General features: G+C 46.7%; 9 protein-coding genes across 9 annotated transcripts; 5 read left to right on the top strand and 4 right to left on the bottom strand.

Moving 5' to 3' along the window:
- Positions 1 to 2,398: 2,398 nt before the first annotated feature.
- On the bottom strand, positions 2,399 to 2,825 carry N7515_003695 (uncharacterized protein; the record flags this gene model as incomplete). Its single annotated transcript, XM_056664439.1, has 2 exons — positions 2,399 to 2,724; positions 2,777 to 2,825. The coding sequence occupies 2 exons, from the start codon at positions 2,823 to 2,825 to the stop codon at positions 2,399 to 2,401; spliced, it is 375 nt and encodes a 124-aa protein (XP_056523496.1).
- Positions 2,826 to 4,138: 1,313 nt separating this feature from the next.
- Positions 4,139 to 5,728, top strand: N7515_003694 (uncharacterized protein; the record flags this gene model as incomplete). Its single annotated transcript, XM_056664438.1, has 6 exons — positions 4,139 to 4,314; positions 4,363 to 4,585; positions 4,642 to 4,773; positions 4,951 to 5,057; positions 5,203 to 5,456; positions 5,502 to 5,728. The coding sequence occupies 6 exons, from the start codon at positions 4,139 to 4,141 to the stop codon at positions 5,726 to 5,728; spliced, it is 1,119 nt and encodes a 372-aa protein (XP_056523495.1).
- Positions 5,729 to 5,738: 10 nt separating this feature from the next.
- Positions 5,739 to 6,254, top strand: N7515_003693 (uncharacterized protein; the record flags this gene model as incomplete). The annotated part of the gene is made up of 2 exons (XM_056664437.1): positions 5,739 to 6,151; positions 6,236 to 6,254. 2 exons carry the CDS (start codon positions 5,739 to 5,741, stop codon positions 6,252 to 6,254), a joined length of 432 nt encoding a protein of 143 aa, XP_056523494.1.
- A 2,840-nt stretch (positions 6,255 to 9,094) lies between these two features.
- On the top strand, positions 9,095 to 9,922 carry N7515_003692 (uncharacterized protein; the record flags this gene model as incomplete). The annotated part of the gene is made up of 1 exon (XM_056664436.1): positions 9,095 to 9,922. The coding sequence occupies one exon, from the start codon at positions 9,095 to 9,097 to the stop codon at positions 9,920 to 9,922; it is 828 nt and encodes a 275-aa protein (XP_056523493.1).
- Positions 9,923 to 10,726: 804 nt separating this feature from the next.
- On the top strand, positions 10,727 to 11,194 carry N7515_003691 (uncharacterized protein; the record flags this gene model as incomplete). The annotated part of the gene is made up of 1 exon (XM_056664435.1): positions 10,727 to 11,194. One exon carries the CDS (start codon positions 10,727 to 10,729, stop codon positions 11,192 to 11,194), a length of 468 nt encoding a protein of 155 aa, XP_056523492.1.
- Positions 11,195 to 12,197: 1,003 nt separating this feature from the next.
- N7515_003690 (uncharacterized protein) lies at positions 12,198 to 12,534 on the bottom strand (the record flags this gene model as incomplete). Its single annotated transcript, XM_056664434.1, has 2 exons — positions 12,198 to 12,267; positions 12,422 to 12,534. The coding sequence occupies 2 exons, from the start codon at positions 12,532 to 12,534 to the stop codon at positions 12,198 to 12,200; spliced, it is 183 nt and encodes a 60-aa protein (XP_056523491.1).
- A 315-nt stretch (positions 12,535 to 12,849) lies between these two features.
- On the bottom strand, positions 12,850 to 13,997 carry N7515_003689 (FPP/GGPP synthase family protein; the record flags this gene model as incomplete). Its single annotated transcript, XM_056664433.1, has 6 exons — positions 12,850 to 13,167; positions 13,231 to 13,312; positions 13,372 to 13,438; positions 13,503 to 13,768; positions 13,819 to 13,944; positions 13,987 to 13,997. The coding sequence occupies 6 exons, from the start codon at positions 13,995 to 13,997 to the stop codon at positions 12,850 to 12,852; spliced, it is 870 nt and encodes a 289-aa protein (XP_056523490.1).
- An 18-nt stretch (positions 13,998 to 14,015) lies between these two features.
- On the bottom strand, positions 14,016 to 14,926 carry N7515_003688 (terpene synthase family protein; the record flags this gene model as incomplete). The annotated part of the gene is made up of 2 exons (XM_056664432.1): positions 14,016 to 14,706; positions 14,769 to 14,926. 2 exons carry the CDS (start codon positions 14,924 to 14,926, stop codon positions 14,016 to 14,018), a joined length of 849 nt encoding a protein of 282 aa, XP_056523489.1.
- Positions 14,927 to 16,125: 1,199 nt separating this feature from the next.
- On the top strand, positions 16,126 to 17,350 carry N7515_003687 (SEC14 family lipid-binding protein; the record flags this gene model as incomplete). Its single annotated transcript, XM_056664431.1, has 4 exons — positions 16,126 to 16,286; positions 16,339 to 16,480; positions 16,533 to 16,922; positions 16,985 to 17,350. The coding sequence occupies 4 exons, from the start codon at positions 16,126 to 16,128 to the stop codon at positions 17,348 to 17,350; spliced, it is 1,059 nt and encodes a 352-aa protein (XP_056523488.1).
- Between the last annotated feature and the right edge of the window lie 1,657 nt (positions 17,351 to 19,007).

Genomic DNA, 19,007 nt, shown 5'->3' with positions numbered 1-19,007 from the left:
AATCGAATAAATCAAATTCCCAAGGTACCCCCCAAGGGGTATTACACCCGTTGAACATTCGCGCGAGCAACAGAGGAACAGTGTGACTAAATCAATTAAATTAATGCATTGAAGTCCAAAACCCTCCATAGCAGGCAGCTTCCTAGTTGAACACCATCTCCATCAGTAAAAGGACGGTGTTTATTTTTAGGGGATTGATATAGCGACCCCCCCCCTCCTGCCTGAATTTGGCCTGATTTCCCCCTAACCGTAAGGCATCTTTATATTCTGCCCGCCTAATTGTGATGAACTCCACATCAGAATCCGACATGAGGGATGTAAGGCCCAACATGATGTTATTGAGGCTTTTGGAGGACACAGATGCAATGAAAAATGAGTTGAGAATGATAAACACCAAGTTGGAATCCAGATTTGATGAATAAATTGGAGGTCAACCAGTATTGAACTGTTCGTTCCCTATGGACTGCAGAGTGACTTAGTTTTGCTAGTAGTTTACATAGTAAGTGTAGGTACCGGTGCAGTACTTGTGAAATCCCAATGCTTGACCAAGAGGCGGTGAGAGAAGCGGTCAGTTAATTCCTTTATGTAAGCGGGAAATCAGGCCAAATTCAGGCAGGGGGGGTCGAATGATCCAAGGGGGGGGTCGCTATATCAATCCCCTATTTTTATTAAATATGATTGGCTTCGGCCCCACAACCTCGCCTGAGATACGTGCATTTCCTAATCCACTGTCGCCGTAAGGCTAACTATCAGCACTAATTTTCCGCCTAGCTGAGTGTCGGGCAAGACACCCGGCAGCTGTATGACCGATTATCTTGGAAATAAGCGAGCGTGCTGGCTCAACTCCGAACCGGCATGGCAAGACTCAATGGATATCTCTATCGAATCAACGTAGCAGACACAGACCAGTGTGCGTGTGGACAAGCGAGAGAGACCGTGGAGCACTTCCTATTTCGATGTCAAAAATGGACGGCGCACCGGACGGAACTACTACAATGTACTCGCCTAATCGAAGAATAGCAACTGTCTAATGATAGCCCATCCTTAAACGTCAAACCAAATGGTTCATAAACAAAAAAACATACAACAGTGAGGATTCGCTGGTGGTCACCCACCCAACTACTAACTCACCGGCGTGTGGCTTAAGTACGGCTGAGCGGACGGGAAGCCCTGTTTTCCACACCCTATGGTCGTATGTACTGGACGTCGTAGTGAGTATAATCATATTTCATGAGGCCTGGAATCATACGCAGTAGACTGTTAGAGTAAGGTTGAGTCAATGGTGCAGCTTGAATGAACAAGGTGCCAAAAATTACAACGAAAAGACCCCGGGGGAATTAATGTCAAACAGCGCACAGAAGGAACAGAAAGGACAGGTTAATAATTTTTGTAAACATACTTTTCCACAACCTAGACCCGGCGCGAGATAAATCACCCAAGTAGGTAACACTTTAAGCGTGTGGTACCTGTAAGTGTCAACTATATACAGAAGATGAACAGGACATGTGTACAGTACCTGTGCAATTGTCAGTATCCACTTGTGGGTGCCGAGTTCCAGCGCGTTTAGCAAGCTTCCCGTCAACTGGCAAGCTTCCGCCAACTGGCAATCTTCCGCCAACTGGCAAGGCTATATTCCTACAAATTGCCCCAGGAAGCCACTGCGACACGTGTTTGATTCTATGGCATTTGGATGGAAGATATTAATTTTTCAAGGTTAGTTCACAAACTGCTGCAATAGCCTTAGAACATGGATATTTGTGAACATACATATCCAATAGCTCTAATCGAGCTCAGATCGACCCACAAAGCGAGTTGGTTGACAAGTAGCATTCCGCGCCCAGTGAAGGATGACCCAGGATACAAATTATGGAATAACTGGTCTGGAGTCGCCGGCAGTTGGCTATTAGCTTGCCAGTTGGCCCGAATGGTTAGAAAGCAAGAAGACAGTTCGTCGGGCTAACTTGCCAGTTGGCGCGGATGTGCTTGACTTGATTCTGGCTGGAAATCTTTCGTTGATCAACCATTCTTTTTCGCAAAAAGGAATCAGGTAACTGGGAGCATGTGTTGGGTCTTTTTGACAGAAGGTATTGGTGTCGCGTGACTTGCTGAAGGAGGGACGCTCATGTGAATACCTGGGAGATTATTGCCATTCTCTCTCCCTCTCCCTCCTTTTCCCTTCTCTAACCTTGACATTCTCATGAATAGGACTCTGCTCACTCCAGTAAAAGCTTTGTATCACATTCGCCAGGATATACGTTACTAATAACTTCGTACTTGTACTTGTTGATTTACAATCTCAAACAACGGCATCAATATTCGTCAGACTGCTATAGAACTAGTGAATCTCTTAACACTTTATCGCGCACTACCGCGTTCAACCAAGCACCAAAAAAGCCTATCAGCGATCCTCAGGCCCCATAGGCTTCTGCCCAGCCTTCTTTACATTCTCCCTCTTAGCCTCTGGGGACTTGCTAGGGTCATTCTTGATCAGTGCATCGGTGGATGTTTGTTCTTCTCCTTCGTGAGCTTCGCTGCCCAATTCTGTCTTGTTCGAGGAGGAAATTGGGGACTGAGTAGAGCGCGTATCGGCGGTGTCGGAGTGCCGACCTTCTAGGCCTCGGGCTTTGTTGATGTCCTGAGATTCCGGCGAGCTGGCGACCGGGTTGCTCACTTTAGATGAATATGGGGCGACTCTGGCATAGAACGGCGCCAATGGGTATTTGCCTAGATATGGTATTAGCCAGAGCCTTCCCAATAACCAACGCAACGATCATACAAGGTGTGTTTCGAACAGTAAGACGTGACATTGCACGGACAATAGGCATCGCGTTGATGGTGATATCGAGATAACTTGAATAAATCGCGGAGGGTGATTCTGTGAGTAAATCTTTGGGGGGGACAGACAATTGTTCTGTTCTGCTTAAGTATTTGTTCCTTGTCCAATACAGAAGTGATGTCAATACCAAGTTGGCTTATGATGTAAGACCTCGCTCATTCCACAATACTCCTGATTCTCCCAAGACGTTAGTAATCACTTTATTATCAATTAGGGGGAAATCGCCAAAAAATAACCTGTAATTATGGCAGTTACCCCGTAGTATCGGATGCCTCGGTGATACTTCTATCCACCGCGAAGGTTCGTACCTACCTCGACCTCGGGAGCAGCCCTACCTGGCCGTAGGAATTCCCTTGGCCTCAGTACCTACCAAAGGGAGGTAGGTAGGCGATGAGATCTGTGAACAGTTAGTATCAGCAGACAGCGGATTTGTTATAGAATGGAGTGTAAAACTGCCAATCTAGACTTTCTTCGACATTCGATAATGCAGAATGCAGAATGTTGTGTCCGTAGAAACCCCGGGACGATGCGACCATGGCCATAACATTGAAAGGTAGCTGCGATGATACCCGTTCCGATCATAGGATTAGTTGTTTACGTTAACCTAGGATTACCTTATTACCTACACTGGGCTAGGTGTTAGATACGCAGTAAGGATTATTGCGTCTATATATATCACTTCTAGGATCACTTCATCACGGGAAAGCACTTTGCCAAAGACCAACAAGTCATAAGCACCTACCTAGAACCCCGAACGCCGTGAGTTCCCGTGCAAGGCCGTGGCTCCAAAATAGTTATGTTATTAAGAAATTCATTGAAAAACTTGGATGGATCCCATGAATCATTTCTTCAATATTATGGCTGATTCGAATCAATACCTGCTGGGATAACCCACAGCCCTCCTCTTAGGCTCTTACACTTCAGCTCATCCAATTTCATGTCATATATTTTATTGGTATCTGATTGAGTACATACGACCATAGGGTGTGGAAAACAGGGCTTCCCGTCCGCTCAGCCGTACTTAAGCCCATTATAGTACGCGGTCAATTCTAAATGCGCCCTGAGCCCTAAAATGGCGTCGGATTTGATCTTAAAGTGAGTGTGGGTGATAGGGGTGAGAACTTTGGAGACTGGGGTGATAGAGGTGAGAACGGGGTGAGAGCGGGTGAGAATAGGGCGAGGATTCTCACCCTGGTCACCCACTCTCCCACTTTCACTTGAGTCCGGGCCATAAATATGAGTCCTAGGCGCAAGTCTTGTTTGCTGTTCTTATTCTCTTAACTCTCGGCCATTCGAAAGAAGATGCTCCCAAAGGACTACCAGAAGAAACTTGATGAAAGAATTGCACGTGCTGCGTCACGTGGTTTCACCCACGACTATCAGAATGAGCGGGAATACGAAGACAACTCTATATGCCTCAAACAGCTCGCCCCGGCAACTCTAGAGAAATATGAGGATACAGCAACAAACTGGGCATTGTAAGTTATACTATCCATAAGTATATATCATGACACTCACTTTAGTAGATGGAGGCTTTCCCGTAAAGAAGCGACCAATGCTAATTTTTCAAAAAATGAACCTGATCCCACCCCACAACTTCTGAAATCGTTTGCTGAAGACTACATTGCAACAAGAAAAAATCTACCCACGCAGAAGTCTGCGTGTCAGAATTTCATTAACTTCACTTCGAGATGGGAGCGAGAGACTTATCGATCTCTACCGAAACACGTCAAGGATGATGTTCTGAATGTAAGTCTACCTAGATCTCGTCGGCATTGTCTAACAAGTTGAAGTATATTAGGCAGGACCTGACAGTCAAATACCAACTTACCACGAAGCCACGAGAGCGCTTCATGGTCACAGCAAAGGACATTGACTACCTTCTTCGTGGCCTTTTCGGCGGTGATTGGCACGATTACAAGCACGAGAGAGCACGGGTACAAACTGGAAGTACTCTTGCACTATTTGCTGGCTCGGGTGCTAGGGCGGGTGCTGTGGTGGAGTCAAGCGCTTATCGTGATTCTAATGAATGTCTATATTATAGGGTTGGTTTCATCCCAAATCTCCTCCTCTTCCCGCCCTAGTGACCGGTCAAGCTAATAGGAGACCGACAGCATCTTACTTTCAATATAAAACGCAGCACTAAGAGTCAATTAAAACGCTGGGTGACGATTGATCCTGAGTTTTTGGAAGGATGGCGCAACCGTGACGATAAAGACTTGTGAGTCTGCAGATAAGCCGCAACGAAGTTTGCACGCTAATTCGAAGGATAAAAGACCAAAGAACTGGTTCAGAGAACATTCAATTCTCGGAATGAGCTTTGTTTTTTGGGTGATAGTGCATGGTGTAGCTGACGGCGCTTTCAGGGGGCTCAGTACGGTGACCGACGTGCTCGCCGTGAGACCTCCGAAGGGGAGAGAATCATATACGCTTGAATGGAACAGCAATAAAAAGGGTCTTCCTTTCTTTAGGATGGTAACTCCGGAAGGACCCCAGCAAAATAAAGCATTGTCCTTCTCCTCTATGCGCTACAATTTTGCGAGTCTGGCTCAGCGCGAATGCTTCAAGGACCGACTGCACGTACACGGAATGTGTGCTGGTGTTGCAAACTGCATTGACCGTAAGTCATTTTGAGTCTTACAGAATCCAAGCTGATCTCATTTAGCCAAGGCGTCGGAAGCGACCCGTGGCCAGGCTCTTGACCATCAAAGCCATGACACGTATATTAAATACCAATCTGTGCTCAAGTCTTTAGATATTCAGGCCTTATTCTATGACTTGGAACCTGATTATGAGTGTCGTAACATGGAGCAGAGCATGGCTCACCACAGAGATCCTAATGCTCCCCAGAGATTGGACGCGGTTGCTATTACAGCATTTGAAGAGAGATGAGATCAAGGCCATGAACCAGAGAATTGCTTCTCTGACTTCAGAAATTGCTGGGAAGCCCCAGCTCCATGAGCAACTAACTGTTGAACGCGCACAGCTCTACAGCAGAAAAGCGAAATGCCTAGAAGCTTGGAAGAAGGAATTCATACAAGATTGGTGGCATTCTGCTTACGACGAATACATCTCCGGAAACGAATTCACGGAACGTGATAGGACCCCTCTATTCAACATATACAAGAAGTATCTACCAGAACGCGCTTGTCTCAGAGAATCCCTTTTCACGGAAACCTCATTGGATAGTGTTATCGGCCAACAATGCCTAGAGGATATGGTCGCGCTTTGTACATCCACGGAACGCGTCGTTTACTATCCCGGACTTTTACCTGAGGAAAATCAATGCCCAATATGTTCCAAGCTTATGTCACAGTACGTATCCTCTATCGCTTATTGTAGATTCGGACTAACGAAAGTAGAATACCATTTCAAGGGAGGGCAAAACATATCTTGCAGTGTCGAAGACGATCCCTAGGTGGCCCACAATACCAGCAACGCTATAGGAATGAGAAGCGCGCCCATAGGCGCGTTCAACGGGATTTTGTGCAGTTCTGCTATCTCTGTGCGGAAATGTACTGTGGTACTGTGATGAGCAAGCCTGGATTGGCCACTGCCAAAGCCACCTTGATAATCTTCACCCTCGATGTGGCATGTTGACATTCCGTTATACGCTTGTTGCCCCTGGCTTTTGTCCATTTTGCCTAGGCGATGAAGACAAGAAACCGGACGAGAGATTTCAACAGTGGCTGACTAAGGCAACGCTTCTGAATCACATTGACAAACATCTTGACGCTTTAAGAGTTTCAACAGATATCTTCTGTCCACATCCTTGTTGTCAGAGAAAAGACTATAGGGACATTACGAATCTTCGTCGCCACTTCTTTGACGCACACTCAATTGAAGAACCGCGTTCGAACTGCGTGACTCGGAAAAGGAAATGGCAGTCGGAACCGGAACTTGGGCCTGAATCCAGGTCTACACTGGCCTACTTGGAGACCTCAGACGTCTATGCAACTCTCAGGTTCGGAAATCAAAACGACAAGGATATACCGGCTTCCTTGGAGGAGGAGCGCATAGCTTTTTAGGGATCTTACTCATATTGATGAGAACCAGGTAAATGTGAAGAAGGCGAAGGCGGCGCAGACGCGCGCGCGCCTTCTGCCCATATCCGGCCTAGCCTAGCTGGCATTGTCGAAAAGGAAAAGTACCAAGAGCAAGAGTCTTGCTTCGGGTTGGTCTGGTATCCCACAAAATAATATAGAGATAAGAAGTAGTTGAAGAATGAATTTGTGAAACTAATTTCGTTCTATCCCCTTCACATACACCTCCATAGATCTATGAAGAGCGTTTTCTGGCCTGTGTAGTCCCCGAGCCGGAACAGACATATATCCAGTGCCTTAAGGCCTCATAACGATCTGCACCAAGTTCTTCCTGGGACATTTTCTTCTTTTTGTCTGAGATCAACTTCTCGTCCGTTATGTCATAGCCCCGGACTTTCAACTAGACAGTAGCACGTGCGCTGAATCATCAAGCCATTAGTGTCTCTAATGCCTGTTTCATGAGAGTCTGATGCTGTGTCTGTGCCATTGTAAATGGCTGCCCATGTTCGCTTCGCCAATACTCTTAGAAGGATATCCTGCACTAGACGATGCAAGGCCTTGATAAAAGTAGCTGTCAGCTTGCCCCAGTGCTTAACGTTTCTCTTGTTAAGGTTATCAATCGTGCCGGGGTAAAGCTGATTTGGCACTCCCACTGTATTGGAGCGAATCTTGATCTCTGCCAATGCTTTCAATGTGAAGCGATGGACAGTTCCTTCGCGGCCCTGGAAAGAGATGAGTTGGAATTGGACTTCTTGGGAGAGGCCGAAGGTGACTTTGGCTCAGCATGCCCCTTAAACAGTCTTTTTGGCGATATGTTGATCATTTATATCTCGCTGTCGGAATCTTCTGCAAGGCCCTGGTCATCCGTACATGCAGTTATGTCGAGGACTGGACATGCTTTTGGCTGTCAGCATAGATCATTAAGGCAAGGCAGGTTTAAAATATACTAATACCGTCACCGAAGAGAGATGTGGAAAGAAGAAGTGTAAGAAGAAGAAAGAAGAGAGCTACGATCCAGAGCAGGTTCTTTCACACCTCAATACTCAGATGCATACCCCCACCCCATCTGGGTCTTCACACGGCTCACAGGCCTCCTGGGTACTGTAGACACCCAAAAATGTCACCCAGCTGGAGCGCCAGACCGAAACCATTAAGAAATATATCAGACATCGTACGAAGAGTCCACCCAGTCCAACAAATCAGGCTCTAGATCAGATAGCCAAGGCATGTCAAATGGCCATGCACAGTGTGGCAATTCTGGCAAAGGAAAACAAGGAATTGAGGGCTGCAAATGAGAATCAAAAGAGAAAGCAAGGAAGAGCTCGTACATACATAGCTCAGGAGGGTGTTTTGAGTATTAAAGAGGGAATAGATCGTGTACAAAGGAACAATGAAGCGGAAAGAGTAGTAGTTGAGACTACTGATCAACCACCACGAAAGCGTGCTGCACGACAGTGTAGTATATATGGAATCCTGGGACATACCATGCGAACATGCCCAAACCGGTCAGGAAATAATATATAATGTTATTCATCTTTCACTGTCGCCCCTTCGGGAAACGGCCCTTTGTTGGATTCTGCCAGTATTTGCAGAGTTCTTATTGGTCAGAGGTGATTACATGATGGGGCGCCCAAGCCAAACTATTTTGGGCCTAGCCTCGCCTCACCGGCTCAGCTATATAAACCCCTTTGGGGACACGTATATAGAAACACCAACAATGAGAGACCTTACCACCACGCGATTCCTCCATTATCTCCAACACCCTTCCCAGATCCAATTACAGCTGGCCCCGATCCGGTCTAGCGCCCCTCGCCGCTTTTCCCCGCGACCCACGCCCATAAATACCAGACCTCCCTCGCTGTTTCACTCGTTCGCTCGATTGTTTGTATTTTTCCTTCTCCTTCTCCTCCGTCGCCGTGGCACTCACCCTGCCTTACCTCACCTAAATCCGCCTGAGGCCTGCGCTCACCCCGTACTCACCCGGTCCCAATCCTCCATTAGCACCTCCCACCACCGTCTTACCGCTGTGGCACGCCAGTCGAATCTCACCGTGGGGCCCGCGAGTTTGGCCTTCATTCTACGTTGACTGCTCGTGCTTGCTACATTTCTCTTCGCTGCTAGCATGGCGACGCAGTGCCCTTGATGCTCTGATCATTCCCACCATTCGCGTTGACGCTACGTGATTACAAATACCAAGCTCTCTGATAACCCACCGATGTCGCCCACCTATAATGAAGTCACACCCATTGAGGGCTGGCTCCTTGAACGATATGCAAAACAAACTTGTGATGACCCATGGTCTATTGAGCGATATTCAGCGTGCCGCCTACTCAAGGAAAGTAGCATATCATGCTACCTCTGGGCTGAAGATGCTTTAGCATACTATGGAGTGCCCACTGGTGTCTTTGACATACACATTGTTGTGGATGATGTCAAGGAAGCAGCAGATGCACTTATTGAAAGAGGCTGGCACCCTCCACCTCCTGACTTTGAAGCGCGGTATATCGATATTGAGGAGGCCACTTGCTATCTTGTCGAACCACAATGTAAGAGTGTGGGCCTCTTTGATTCTGTGGTTGCTCTTACTGCAGCCTCTGACTGGGATATCAAGCTTCCAGACATTGCCACACAGAAAAGCTGGCAGCCCCAGACAACTGCCAGATGGCCCTTTATTCCACCAGTACATCAACTTCTAGATTCCTTCATCAGAAAATGGCTGGATACTTCAGATGCGCACCATTTTTTCCGCGGCCACATAAGCTGCTTTTTGGGCTATCTTTATGACTATGTTCCAATTTTAAAACTCAGAGAGTTTGCAGATTACTTGAAGGTGGAGCATCAACAGTACCATTTTGATGTGATTGCGGGAGTCGGCTATACTACGGAGCCTTTTAGGATTCATTCAAAGAAGATCCGAGACTCTATACTCAAAGGGGAGTATGAATCTTGCGAGTGCTCAGTTTCGAGGGATGACGAGCGATTTTTCACAGCTGGTGTGGAGGCACGGTTGCTGGCTATGCTTCCACCTGCAAATCATGAATGAATCACATGTTATCTAGCCTTCGCAATCACTGTTGTTTTAAGTGCTGTGGTTATGTAATTATTATTCCAAACACCCTTTCTCATATTCTGCTGAGGAGCATTACTTGCAGTTCACATCCATAGATGACTCAAATTTATGATACAAACTTGTTTCATTCACAGTTGAATGATCTTATTTCAAGTATTTAGTTATTCGATATGCATTCAAACTCTGACTGAAAACATCCCATAAGATCAACAGCCATCAACAGTACGAGCGCAAGAAGAAGGAAAACGATGGCAGAAGGTAAAACTGCAAAAAGCAAGAAATCTGACAACAATGAAGTAGGTATTCTAGGGGTGAACTTGATTGGTTGAGCGGTTGAGCGGTTGAGCCTTGGTCCCTAAGTGTATTGAGCTTGGTCAGAAGGTGCCTATTGACAGAAGCTCGGATTAGCTATTGCATGCAAATGTTTTAGAGTGGACTTTACTTGCCTGTGCTTATCTTGAACCCAGCCTGTGACCACAAAGCCTTCTGCTCACCCCTAATATCAATGCCGAAATGACCAAAAATGGGGATAACTTTGCATACACGCCCGAGGCCCAAGAACGGTTCAAAAATGACCCAAAAGCATTCTTTGAATTCCGAAAAGAGCTTGAAAATCAGTATGTATAGGTCCAGTTTTCACTATCACGAAGATTGAAACCCATTAGTAACTTATGCATGCATCTCTGACACCTGGACTTTAGTGTCAATGGCGGTGCTTACGCAACACTCAAGGATCACCCCCTCCAGCATTTCCTCAAATAAGAGACATTGAAGCAGATGCAAGAGAAGTTGAAGGCTCTAGATCCTTCGATTGCAGCTAGAATCATCCCTGACTTTGCACCTGGCTGCCGCCGCCTTACACCTAGCAGTGGGTACCTTGAAGCCTTTTCAGCCGATAATACCGAAATGTGCCGGAAAGATATTGAGTGGGTCACTGAAACTGGAATCCGCACATCAGATAGGGAAGAGGAGGACTTTGACCTCCTTGTCTACGCAACAGGGTTTGATACGTCGATCATCCCGCGCTGGAAGCAGATCGGGAAGAATGCAATCGATTTGAAGGAACATTGGAAGAATGACCCCGAGGCGTTCTTTAGTGTTCATGTTGATCAAATGCCAAATTATTTCATGATCGGTGGACCAAATTTCCCCGTTTCGCACGGCACTGTGACCACTAGGTTTGCTATTGTGTGTGACTATATCTTGAAATGGACGATGAAGATTGCCACGGAGGATATCAAGTAGGTCTCGTGCGTTCCGTCATGTTAGTTGTCACCGACTGACACCATCACAGGACTGCTATTGCTGAACCTGTCTGCAAACATCCGAAGCCGTCGTCCGAGTACTCGAAGACGAGACATAGATCTTCTCCTAGACTCGTAGCCGTTGCGTCCAGGCGGAGGGCCTGGAAATACCTGTTTCATTATCCTGTCCGTGACATTGGCTTCATCGACGTGGTCAGGATTACTTGTCCTGCCACTACCTAAGATCTCTCTTCCTATGCACATGACCACTTTTGTTGTAGAGTACATTTCCCGAACCTCCAGGTCTCCGATGATTGCGGATCTTTCGTACCGTATGGTATGACCCGGTATGGTCGCTTTGGAAATGCTCTTTAGGCTACTTGTTCCGGGGGACACTATAGGATCGCTCAGATGCTTCTGGATCGAGGAGCTGATGTCAACGCCCAGGGCGGAGAGTATATATAGAAATGCACTACGGGCTGCTCGTTCCGAGGGACACGACAAGATAGGGGAGATGCTGCTAGATCGAGGAGCCAATGTCAATGCCTAGAGCTCAGAGTACGGAAATACTCTTCTGGTTGCTTGTTCCGAGGGATTCAACAATTTTGTGCAAATTCTCCAGGGACATCATTCTTCTGTTCAGTTGACATAGTTTTTTTCCCTTTTCAAAAACCTGAAAACTTCATGATTGTTGTAGAATATTAATTTTACCTTAATTTCATTGTAGTTGATCCCCTAACCTTTTAAACAGAATTTGTATTAGAAATTTTGTGATGCAATTAGCTAAACAAAAGGCACGCGCTGTCAAATCTATATGGACGCGCTAGTGCATACTCGCTTAGGTTCTAATTCAAACTCCGTAGATCGAGGCCCGCGCCGCCTCATTCTTTGATAAGTGACTAATAGCGTCACATGAACTACGCGGCAGTCGGGTTGGATGTCTACAGTATGACATCAACCCTACGGCTAAACAGCTTTCTTGGCAGTATTCCCGTATGATACTTCTAATTGTGGCTATGTGCAGGTGCCAAGATGCTGAGCGTTTCAGAGGCCAAAGTACGATCCAATGACATTCTGTTATTGTTCAGCTGAGGGGGTCAGTGCAGTGGTCGCGCGACTTGGGTGATTCTCACCCTTTTCTCACCCTGATTCTCACCCTATCTATAGCGCACTCACCCTTCTCACCCCCGGTCGCGCGACTTCAAAGCGGCGCTCACCCTAAACTCACCCTGGCGACACCCACCCGACTACTGGCCGCACATAAGCCACACGCCGGTGAGTTAGTAGTTGGGTGGGTGACCACCAGCGAATCCACACTGTTGTATGTTTTTGTTTTTGCATTATTTAATTTGCCATTAAGAATGGGCTATCATTAGACAGTTGGCTGGAAAATCTCTATTCAGTTGCTATTCTTGATTAGGCGAGTATAAGAGCCTCTGAAGTTCCTCTTGGTTCTTTAGGGCAGCCCCCTAGAGCGGGAGGGCTATCCCGTGGTAAGGCCTTGATTTGTCTACCGTATTTAGAGCATTTGTTCTTTGGGTTCAGAGTATAGAAGAATCCGAGTTGTTTCTCAGCCCTTCCCGAAACTGTATTGGATCATATCTGGTTTAGCTGTAAATAATCCTTTCGAAACGCCATAATCCACTCCCTAAAATTTCATACGAACAACTTATGAACCAACAGCCTCATGACCCAATTCTCGCAACCAGCCTCCTTCTCAACATGCTCGAGGTCATTGTTGATACGAATCTGCAGCTTTTTCATAGCTTGGAGGGTATATTCCATACTCCCCGCTTCATGCAAATGACTCAGAATCATTTTCTTATGAGGGACAGAAAGGGAACCAGAGGCCTTTCCTTCTCGGATTATACCGCGCATGACAAGGTCTGGCGGTGTGCAATGCCAGGCGTGAACAATCGGGAAAGAAAATTTCCCTTCGTCGAGGTCTTCACAGAAACCTTTTCCTTCCGTGTACTATAAGTCATGAAGATTGTCAGTCGAGCAAGGATAGCTGCCAAGATAGATCGATAGACATACCACGTCGTCAATCAAATTCATATAATCATCACGAATCTGGAAGTATTGGCCAAGCAAAGAAACAAAATCAAGGGATATGGCTCTGTATTGTTGTCAGTTCCTTGTATGAATTTGTCTCCGGATTGGACTGGAGTTGGGTACCTGAGATGCAGCGACTGGGTACATTGCTTCATCAGCCGCGCGAGCAAATTAAACAGGCCACCAGTCTCTGCAGAGATAACATTAGATAACCCTCTTGGGTAGACATATTTCGACAAAAGCAGAAAACTTACTCTGGCTGACCATCTCAAGATATTCTTCCTCAGTGGGACATTCGCCCTGTTGTGTCCAGTACAAGTCAAAGCTCTGGCCAACGAACAGATTGCGAAGCTCCTCTATGACTATATCCATGCATTGAGGGGTTTGAAGCTCCTGCACATCACCCATCACGTCAATCAAGATCCAGTTTGCAGAGTTTATAGTGGAAGCCGGGCCGAATACTGTGTGAGTGGCTGGCTTGCCACGGCGAAGCGGTGAGGAATCCTCGATATCATCCAGCCTGTAGAATTTAGCACCATATATGACACCAGTCACCTCACTCGGACTTACATCAGTGAACAAGTATGTAGTTTCTGTGATATTAATTTAATAGTTTGCAGAGAGCTGTCCGGAAGAGCCAGCCAGACATTCAAGGCATCAATAAAGGCCTCACGGAACCCCTTCGAAGGGAGAGAGCTGATGTATTCGTAAGGGGCAAGCAGATGCTAGAAGAATCACGGAATCAGCATATACAGAAGACATCTTGTTTAGAAAGGGTGAGAGACCTCAGAACCAAGCTGAGCACGGCTTTGTGTCTTCGGCTCGTCGGTCGAATCGTCCCTTGAATTTACCGAGGATCTGCTCGACGGGACTGAGTTGCTTGTTCCCCCAATTGATGAAGAGCTGATGCTAGAGTTTGTATCGGAATCTTCATCGTCGGATAGCCCTTGCTTTGCGGCTGGCAGAAGCTGGTCTTGGCTGTTTTGATTATAGTCTTGTTCATTGCCGGGATGGAGTAAAGTTGACGCTTCGGAGCATAATTCAGGGTGGTAACGAGGACACCGAAGGCTCCAGACAATGTTTCCTGGAATCTGGAAGGCCAAAGCCCCCAGGTAATCGCGCAAGTGGGGGCGGCAGCGCTTTGCGTCAGCTATAAAATGATTCGCAGATTGTTGGAAATCCTTTTCGTAGCCGCGGACAACTTGTACGACTTTTGCCTTTGCGTCGTCAATGGAAAGATTGTTCCACTTCATATATAACCACACGGCGTTGGTCATACTATGCGACCCCTCTGTCCTTTGACTTTCTTTGAACTCTTTATACTCGATGTCAAAGGAGTAATAGTCGTTAGCTAGCCCCAGAGCTGCGAAGCAAGGTCTAACTATAGGAGCAAGCATTTCTTCCTCGTCGGAGGTCAAGAGGATTCCCATGCCGAACCGCATCACCGTATCCACGAACCTAATTCGAGCGTTAGCATTTGCAATATATCCATGTTCCGCAGCTTCTCAAACAGAACTCACGGCGCCCCGGTGTCAACAATTCGATAGTCGACATAGTCCTCTATATTATCGAAGACGCAGGACTTGTCTCGAGAAGCAGTCGTCGCAACCATTTCCTTCCAAGCTTTAATCACAACTTCTGCACAAGTCTTGTCAATGTGTAAAAGCTCCAGTAGCATCTTTGACTGTATTTGCTTTGTGCCGGTTGCTGATCGTACATTGCAGTACTCGGTATCACTCAGGACAAGGTTATCGGTGCCTGCATCCAACTGGCTTGGCCTCAGATCACGGTACTTTCTTTCTTGTGGGGTGGGGCTCTGCTTACAAGGGCCTTTGATACTGATTCTAGGACATTGTCGTAGAGAAAGGCATCTGTAAAGTCGATACAACAGTCAGCTCCCCTCTTTCACGGGAACTAATGGTAAGAAGACCAGGAATCATTCCCATACATTCAAAAATATACGAGACGAGTTCAAGTCTCTCTGGCTTGCAAAGCGGCAGCACTACTGATGCGAAGTGCCCTTCGTAGGGATTGCAACTCCCCCAACGTTCAATCGGGCCGATGTATTTTGTCCAATCCGCCCGACAACGGAAGGATCCCTCGTTCGCTCTCTGCTCATGCTTGTGCCGCCGCAGGGTGTAATCATGACACAGACCATCTATATCAGGTGTTTGTCGTTCCACCACATATGATGTCTCATCATTCTGTTGGTGATTGTCAAAATCCATTGTGTTCGGCTTTGCTGATGTGGATGGCAGGCAGGTTTGCTCAGTACACTCCAAATCTGTTTTGTCCTCCTTTCGACGTCTCAGCAGCCTTAATAACACCTCTGGAAAGCGGAGCAGTGATCGAAAACAATGACTTCATCAACGATTGTGTTATCCTTTTGATAGTGGGTCTTAACTTGTTAGTAGACTGCTTTTCCAAGATCATAGCAAACAATGTGATCAAGCGCCTGGTGATCAGAGGAACGACTGATGCAGAACTAATCAACCTGACGTCAGAATCCCGGTACCTTGCAAAGCGAGATCTTGATGTCAACAAAGTGACCCGATCAAACGCGGGATGTTGCGTATTTAGATCTGTCAAGGACCCACAACGGGTTTGTTCCAGGTTTCTAGGTCAGCAACTGGAGATTTCAGTGGTGGATGTGATCCGCATTCCCCACAGTTCGCACGACTCGCCTGGGGATCGGCAACTGGTGAGTTAGCTTCAATGCCCCCTCCTCATGGATCCCTTTCACACACGCCAACCTGCGAGGTTACATAAAGCTGCAGCTCAAAATCAGAAAGTTGGTTCGTCCCAACCTTATTCAACATTTTCCATCCTTCGGTCACCCGTATTCCGCAGACGATCTAATTTCTGGATGATATCGCCATGTCTGTCTATCAAATTCTTGACTTCAAGATCCCTCCCGAATACGAGGCTTCACTTGCATCGTTGACTCGGCTATGCGACGAGCATACGCTATTGAATCGGCTAGACGGACATGGAACCCGAGAGTTGTGTGATGGATTATCCGATCCAAGTACTCTGCTGTACGTTTTTACCGTGTGGGTTGCGCCTTCGTCGTAAAGCTGACATGAACAGCCGATTCCTGGCTGCCCGTCGATTTGATCCCGAGGCCGCGCTCGAGCAATTTAAAGAAGCATTCCAATTTCGCCAGCAGAAGTCTGTGCTGAAATTATATGACATAATGCCAATCAGCGATTTTGAACAGGCTCGGCAATTTGTGAGTGGTAGCTACTTCTACCCTAGACAAACCCACTCACGTAACTATTCAGTATCCCACTTGGACAGGTCGGAGAGACAAGAATGGTCTACCGATATGTATGTTTGATCTCGCCTATCTTGGTAAAGATGAATTAGCATGCTGGGAGAAGACTCGGAAACGGCCAGGCTGGAGAAATTCTCCATCCGAAGAAGATTGGCCACCAATGCCGGACATGTTACAGTCAGCCTCTATTTTCCACGATAGTCTGACCCGTTTTGTGCTTCCATTATGCTCCATGATGAAAGACCGACCAAACTCGTTGGCTCCGATAACAAGCTTCGTTTATCTCGTGGACGCATCCAATCTTGGCCTAAAGCAGGGATGGAGCGTTAGATCATTTGCCCAGGAAATTAGTTGGCTATTATCGACCTGCTATCCTGAAACTATCCAACGCGTTATTGTAAGCAGCATGGCGCGATGTACAGACCTCGATTTAACCTATACTGACATCGCGTACCACAGGTATGCAACGCTCCGTCATATTTCACTACGATCTGGAAATACCTCAAAGGTTTCATCGATCCTCATACAGCAGAGAAGATCGTTGTTCTCCTGAACAATGAAGTTTTGCCATCCCTCCGGGAGCACATCGATGATGCAAATATCCCGGATATATTTGGCGGTGGCCTTTCTTTCAAACATGGAATGTTACCGGACCTTGACAATAACATCCGGCAGCGTTTGAACTGGGACTCACCAGAGAAGTCTTTGCCCCCCGGTCCCATCAAATGGGCTCAAGAGTTAGACAAGGTCGTGGCATTAGCTGTTGGTAGCCAGGATGGCTCTGCGAGACATGAAAAGATCGCAGAAGTTGATTGCGCGAAATAGTAGCACACTTCCAAGTATTGAGCGGATCGTTCTGGAAAGTTTGGCAGGCGGATATACCCTGGGAAACTACGTCCAAATCAGGATGTTTCTTTGAATATCGTTGAGAGAAACTAGACGCATTCAGTTATTTCAATTAGAGAAAAGACCTTCAATTCGTTTTCAATTGCTGGATCGTTTTACCCCAGTCCTTGCTTTGTTTGAAAACCATGGGTGCGAGATGGTCATGATATGTGAATGTAAACACTTGGGTGCAGCAAATTCATTGCGCTTAGCAATTCCCCCCAATGGAAGTAAACAATTCGACTTTCCGCCTGCCTTTTACGGGATAGGCGAAGCTGAGCGTCGCAGTTAAATCCCAAGACCATTGGGCGCCGGGAGACCTCGTAGGAGGAATTCGGCTGTATTGTTCTTTACCCCTTTTTCTCCTCTCTTCCTCTCTTCTCTTTTCTCTCTAACTAGTCTTGTTGTCTTAGGTAGAAGGAATTGAACACTTTTTTTTAGCCTTCGTCATCACAATATCTACCACTACAGTCTACAGTACTATGTACTATGTAGCCGTCCTGGGTCCACATCGAGTATCTCTCGAACCAATCAAAGCAAAGTTAGCCACTAATCCACATCGAAACTCGCCTGAGTTTCTTCTTCTGTTGATAAGCACGAAGATCAAGGACGCTAAACCGAAAGCGGCCTTATCTGGGTGGGGCATCAACTCAAAAAAATCTGCAGCCCCATCTAACGATTTGGAGCACATCTCTTCAAGAAGGCCGGCTGGCCCAATGGCAAGGCGCTTGACTACGAATCAAGAGATTGCAGGTTCGATCCCTGCGTCGGTCAATACTTTTTTAGCTTTTGGCTTTCTTTCCTTTTTGCTTCATCCAGAGATGATGCGAGAGTACATTGGAGACATCCTGGTCAAAGACTAGACAAGGTGCACACATGCAGGTCGAGTGGGGATTTTAAGATGAGGTTGCTCAGGTGAGGATGTCATATCAGTTTTTCTCAGTATGCAGGAGTCCGCAGGACGTTGTTAATATATAGGGGAGGTTGGTTTCTATTCGTTCAATTGGCATTCGCAATGTGTTGTACAAGCCAATGGCCTCTGTATACGAAGGGGCATACTACGCTGTACCTTATGCAGCCATACAGAGCTGCACATCAAGGTGATGGATAACTCAAACTCGTAAATGAACGCCCAGGCCCCGAACTGTTCTGTCGCTGATCACAGTTCACCGAGTTCGGTTCATGAAGATCTCCCGCCGGCGTCGAAGATGTAGTCTAATTGGTTAGTATATGGACGGGCCCCTCTTTTTATGTCTTAGCTGAGGCGCTTATTATTCGAGCTGGCATGCAGGAATGACTTCATATGCGGCTGTTCCCATGTGCAAGTCAGAGTGTTCATGTTCTTGGGCGCATTTCTCTCTGCAGTTGTGTTGTACTACCTCCTGTATTCCAACGTGCATACACTGCACGTCAAAGGTTAACCTCAGCTAATATAGCATATCCAGGACGAGCTGTGCGATTTTTCTGCGCACTCAGAGGAAAGCAATAATGAGTAGCAAAGAGATGGACCATAGGCCATTTTGCTGGAAGAGATTTGACGTCAGGATAAAGTGGAGAATGCCGAAGGGCCGAAGGGAACGCAGATCATTCACATCAG

Source organism: Penicillium bovifimosum (assembly GCF_028826915.1).
Source record: "Penicillium bovifimosum strain IBT 22155 chromosome Unknown utg000003l_segment0_segment0, whole genome shotgun sequence".
Classification (NCBI taxonomy): Eukaryota; Fungi; Ascomycota; class Eurotiomycetes; order Eurotiales; family Aspergillaceae; genus Penicillium; species Penicillium bovifimosum.
The sequence above is the reverse complement of the archived record's forward strand: the minus strand, read 5'-3'. Positions and strand labels throughout refer to the sequence as shown.